The sequence below is a fragment of the Phacochoerus africanus genome, chromosome 8, assembly GCF_016906955.1.
Source record: "Phacochoerus africanus isolate WHEZ1 chromosome 8, ROS_Pafr_v1, whole genome shotgun sequence".
Taxonomy (NCBI): domain Eukaryota; kingdom Metazoa; phylum Chordata; class Mammalia; order Artiodactyla; family Suidae; genus Phacochoerus; species Phacochoerus africanus.
In genome coordinates this window covers 155,431,266-155,437,265 of record NC_062551.1, presented here as the reverse complement: position 1 = coordinate 155,437,265, position 6,000 = coordinate 155,431,266, and the positions used below count along the sequence as shown (strand labels likewise).

Sequence of the window (6,000 nt, the reverse complement as noted above, 5' to 3'; positions counted from 1 at the left end):
TGGTACATGGTACTTAATGCGTCAACAAACTAAAATAATTCAAATCTGCCTCCCAGAGCTGCCCCATAATATGGGATATCTCCATCTTTCCTTAAGTACCCATGATATGAGGTTACTTCTTGGGACTAATTTGGTTCATCAAGGGCTATTGGAAAATATAGTGGGAAGACTGGGAGATTCGTAGTATGGGATGATTTCGCTTGGTCTCCCCATCTCCTCCACTAACTTGCTGTGTATCCCCCCTTCTCCTGCCAGCAACCTATTTTATCGATCTGGACCTTTGCTCTCCCAGATGTGAAGGGAAAACTTTGGACTCCGGCCTTAAGAGTCTCCCTCGCTGCATCCCAGGGTCCAAATTTACAACTCTAATTACAGGAAAATGCTGAATATACAGGGACCTGAGTGGGGCTTGTCTAGCAGCAAAGAACAGGCTGACCTTGGTGGCAGGAAAGGAAGCCGCAACTCACAAGGGTTTATTCCCAGGCCCTGAAACCAAATGGAGTTTGCCTGGCTGGATTTTGAAATTGCTTGAGATCGATGACTTCTTCTCTGCTTCCATGTCCCCTTTTGATTAGGAATGTCTGTAACTGTTATTCTATGCCTGTCCCATCACTGAATTTTAGGAGCAGATCACTTATTTCTGGGGTTTCAGGGACTTACAGGAGAGCAATGGTGCCTCAGGATGGATTACACCCAGAATTGCATCCTTACCTTATTTAGATGCTGCAGTTTGGACGTTGAGATTTGGGATTTTTGAGTTGATGCTGTAATGTGTTGAGACTGGGGAAAGTTGAGAGCGGGTGAACGTATTTTGCACACAGCATGGATGTAAATCCTTGGGGGCCAGAGAGTGAACTGTGGTAGGCAGAATAATGGTTCCTTCAAAGATGTGCACATCCTGGAGTTCCAATTCTGGCTCAGCGGATTAAGAACCCAGCATAGTCTCCACGAGGATTCAGGTTCAATCCCTGGCCTCAGGCTAAGGGTCCAGCATTACCACTAGCTGAAGTGTAGGCTAGCAGCTGCAGCTCTGATTTAGCCCCTAGCCCGGCAACTTCCATATGCTGCAGGTGCAGCCCTCAAAAAAAAAAGTCTATGTCCTAAGCCCTGGAACCTGTTAGTCACTATGTTATGGGACAGGCAAAAGGGGAATTAAAGGATTAAGGTAGCAGGTGGAATTGTTTGCTAATCAACTAACAGTACTATAGATAGAATATTCTGGACTGAGTAGATCTAATATCACCATCACGGTCTTAAATGTGGAAGGGGTTGCAGAAGAGGAGAACCAGAGAGATGGCAGGATGAGGACTCAGCCCAACACTGCTGGCTTTGAAGAGGGAGGAAGAGGACCACAAACTAAAGAAAGCTAGTGGCCTCTAGGAGTTGGAAAAGGCCAGGAAAAGGAGGCCCCTGAAACCTCCAGAACTGTAAGATGATACATTTGTGTTGTTTTAAGCCACAAATTTGTGCTCATTTGTTACAGCAGCCCTAGGAAATGAATCCAAGTTCTGGCCTGCAGCTTACTCCTCTAGGATCTTAGACAAACCATTTCATGGTTGCTTTCCTTAGTATTCCTCATTTCTCAGAATAAGAACCGCTGAAATGATCAAACATGACAAACAGGGAGTTCCCTGATGGCCTCGTGGTCAAGGACCCAGCATTGTCACTGCTATGGCGAGGGTTCGATCCCAGGCCTGTGGGAACTTCTGCACGCTGCAGGTGCAGCCAAAAATTTTTTTTTTTTTTTAATTTAAAAAGTGACAACTAGGCCAAAGTGCCTGGCACGCAGGCTCTCACAAAATGGGCCTGTCCAGCTTCCCCTCTTCTTCCAGGTGGGGGCAGGAAAGGAAAGCAGGAACCAACTGCCATGCTCAGCCTTGCACCCTCCTTCCTTTGGTGTTGCTGGCCGTGGAGACGCCCTGAGTGACCTCCCCAAGCACGCCTTATCTAGGGCCTGCACCTTATCTATCTTTGGGGGACCCACAGCTCCTCCCTCCCCATGGAAACCCCCTTTTAGAATACAAACGTGCTTTAGAAGAGCCTGCGAAGAGAGTAGGGCCAGGGCCTCCCTCCGCAAACAGGCTCTCAGAGATGAAAGAGCTGAGCCACTATCTACACCACGGCTACCCTATTTCCAGGGGACGCGAGCCCACGGGAGGAGTACAGCCCTCCATCCCCTCCCCACACCCGAAACAAACCCCTTCAAACATTCCAGGCTTCTGACTCCCTCCTTAGTCCTTGTGAGCTTTTATTTAAAAAGCACATTTAATACAAGTATAGTTTCGCAGATACAAGTTTTCACTTTGTATGTGCCACAAAAGTCTTTGAATATTATTCTCTTTACAAAAGGGAACCTTACAAAAATACTGACAATTTAATGTTTTTATACAGTTTTCTCTAGTTGCAGTTATTTCTTTCATTGTAAAAACAATGTCTACCACAGAACTACGATATTTTTAGTTGATATTAAAAAAAATTAACTCAATGCTTTTTTAAGCAGCTAATGTAAATAACACAGGTCGAGACACAGTTTATAATCATAGTGGATACAGCTAAAATTGTTTCAGAAATAATATTTTACATAGTTAACTTTTAATGTTTTATACATTATTTATATAATATTTATATATAAAAATCATAGCTTGCTATAGGTTGAAATGAAAGGACGGCTTCTGTATTAAGGATGTGCATGTGGTTGACCCATGTGGTTACAGGCAGCCCTTTGAAAGGTTTGCATCCGAGATCTGAAAGCATTTCTTCCTTCCTTCTTTCCTCAAAGGTTCAGTAGAAGTGGTCCCTGTCTGCTGCCTCGAGAGGGACCTTGCTTAGAAGGACACTTAGGGATAGAAGACGAGGAAACTCTACGGAGATTTAACCCACGTGTTCTGCCCAGCAGAACCTACCAAGAACTGCCCTAGAGATCAACCCCAAGACAATAGTGCTTTACACAGCTCAGCACGAGCGGCTCCCACAGAGGATCGGCTCCGTCATCTGGAAGGGCAGCCTCTGGGACGTGAGACCGTCTGCTACTCTGGCTCATTCCGACTTCTGAGTAGCCAAAGGGTTGCTCCACTTTTCAGCCCCCTTCACCCCTCCGTCTCTTACACGGAAGGCTGCTTTCCATCAGCTGATGGCAGACCACGTCTTTGCTCGTCTCTGGACCCTCACAGGCAATCCGGGTGGGCACCCCGCAAGGGTTTCAAGGGAGAAAGCCGGACCCGAAGCTGACCGTCACTACGAGTGTGCCAGCGCCCGGGCAGCGGCTGTACACAACGCCAGCATCCTGCAATCGACATTTCAGCATCACAGGAGGGTGCGTCGAAAAGAAGACGCAGGAGGGCCTGCACCCTCGAGCTCTTCTGAAATTGTGCTGTTTGTGAAATTCACTCATCCACAAAGAGTCTCCTAATCACTAGCGTGAGGGGCTGTGGTTGCTGGCCTGCGGGCTGAGGAAGTGAGTGATAAGGCCTCCCGACTGTGAGTTTGGATTCAGGATCCCATCACTGGAAAACGTGCTCTTTCCTTCTGCTGAAAACAATCGAAAACGAATGAACACACGAAACAAGTTTCCTGAACCCAAGTCACAGTAGAGAATCGAGTGGTGTGGACAGAAAGACCCAAGAGGGGAGCCCCCCATGGCTAATTTTTTTCTTGATTCAGTGCTATTACCGGCGTCCTGTGTGCTACCATGTGAATCTGAGCTGTTCTCACAGGCCTGGGATCCCTCAGGTCACAGAGGTCAGGTGACCCGCAGACTCTACTCAAAATCATTTGTGTTTGTTCCAGAACAAGCCCGTGTTCACTAGAACATGAACACGTAAACCGAGTGCACATCCAGGATCCCCCCACTGGCTGTTAGTCTGCTGATGTTTCCACATAGGTGAACGCTACCTATCTGGGAAGGCCACAAAGTAAGACTTTTTTTTTTTTTTTTTTCCTTTTTAAAAAAAAAAAATCAGTTGGGCAAAAAGTTTTTCCCTACATTCTACTGTCTGATGAGATTGGAGAGCAGCAAACACTTGCTGTCAGCAGTCATTTCACAAAAACAGCTCAGGAGCTGGGCGGCGCCTACACCATGTTGTGGTGATTGTTCCTGTCGATAATGTCCACAGGTGAGAGGATGTCCTTCCTGATGGCAGAGGGAGGCAGGGACAGAGTCGTCTTGGTCTTGAAGAGGTCAGACACGAAGAAAACCTAGAAGCACAAAAGCAGAGATCCCACTCAGTCGCTGACCTCTGGGCCTTGGGGACAGAGACAAAGGGAAGATTGCAGGAGCACAGATCTTAGGAAAACGGGCTCCCAAACTGCAGATCTCTGAATAGGGAGGGCCCACGGTGACCACAGAGTCCGATCCCTTTTTTTTTTTTTTTTTTTGGAAGTTCCCAGCCTAGGGGTCAAATTGGAGCTGCAGCCAGCCTACACCACAGCAAGCTGGGATGCAAGCCTCGTCTGCCACCACAGCTCATGGCAACGCTGGATCCCCTACCCACAGAGCAAGGCCAGGGATCGAACCCTCAACCTCGTGGATCCTAGCAGGATTCATTTTCTTCTGTTGCACCACAAAGGGAACCCCCCCAGAGTCTGATTCTTATTGCACCGAGAGGGACAGAGGCCCAGAGAAGGGCAGTGACGTGGCCCAGGATGCACAGCCATGGGGGGCTCTCGGTCCAGTGCTCCCTATCTGCTAGCCCCACTTCCTTATTTCTCAAGGCAAATGAATAGCAGTAAAAGATAAGTTCTCAAACAAAGGAAGCCAGTCATAATTAGTCACCATCATTAGTCCGTGATACTTTCTCTTTCCTCACAAAGGAATCTAGGGTGTAACCAAAAGAGATCAGCTCATATGAATTCCTATGAGCAGGGGCTGGAGCAAGGAAGTGGCCGTGACCACTTTTTCCTGAAAGCCCAGTGATGTCAACAGTTGATGGGGGTCAAGAAGCCAGGGTCCCTTGGCTGAAGGAGTCAGCAACTAACCCGGAGAAAAGGTCAATGAAAACGCTCCTATCGCTCATTCCCAACCTCCTTCCTTCTCCTGAGCATGTGACCTCACCCAGCCGTTCTTAGAAGCATTGAGAAATGCTTAGTGAACACCCACTCGGAAGGGTGTAAGGACGGCTCCGGCACGGTTCCTGTCTCAATTCATTGATAATGAAAGATTCAAGAACCTGATGAGTTACTATGAGTAAGAAAAATGTATGCTTTGTATTAGGTGGCAAAAGAAATACATCAAACATCCACCTGAGCCATTTAGCAACAGGAGTTTGTATGAAGTAACCCAAAAGGGGCAGCTGTCAATCACGTAATTTAATGGGAACCACATGGCTGTGTTTCGCAATGGGGACCAAAACACTTCAAAGTGCCTATGTCTAAGAGCTTTCTGGATGGAAGAATCTTTGTCCTGCAGATGCAATGTGCTCACTAACAACAGTGGCCCTGTGACTTCATTCTTGACATATTATAGGCAAAAAAATGAGTTCTTAACAAGACTGCACCGATTCCAAGGCTCTAGCAGCCAGGGCCTGGCCACAGAAGGGGCTTGGATCCTTTCATGAGCCAATTTCCACAATATTCCTTCTGCAGTGATAAAGCAATCAGTACAGTGCAACCAAAAAAATAACAGCCAGATACTGGTGATGCTGGTTACCCCAGGTGAATGGGGTGATTAGAAGGCAAAAGGGGAGTTCCCGTCGTGGCGCAGTGGTTAACGAATCCGACTAGGAACCATGAGGTTGCGGGTTCGGTCCCTGCCCTTGCTCAGTGGGTTAACGATCCGGCGTTGCCGTGAGCTGTGGTGTACGTTGCAGACGTGGCTCGGATCCCGCGCTGCTGTGGCTCTGGCGTAGGCCGGTGGCTACAGCTCCGATTAGACCCCTAGCCTGGGAATCTCCATATGCCGCGGGAGCGGCCCAAGAAATAGCAAAAAGACCAAAAAAAAAAAAAAAAAAAAGGCAAAAGGGAAGCAGAGGCTTTTTCTGGCCACCATAAAACCGTTTGTTCCCA

The 6,000-nt window shown here is 47.6% G+C and overlaps 1 protein-coding gene across 1 annotated transcript in view; it reads right to left on the bottom strand.

Annotated features, from left to right (window-relative positions):
- Positions 1–2,230: 2,230 nt before the first annotated feature.
- PLPP3 (phospholipid phosphatase 3) overlaps positions 2,231–6,000 on the bottom strand; it is a 94,513-nt gene continuing 90,743 nt past the window's right edge. The window contains exon 6 of the mRNA XM_047788910.1: positions 2,231–4,194. Coding sequence (XP_047644866.1) covers positions 4,069–4,194 — 126 coding nt within the window. The 3' untranslated portion in view covers positions 2,231–4,068. The remainder of the gene's footprint in view (positions 4,195–6,000) is intronic.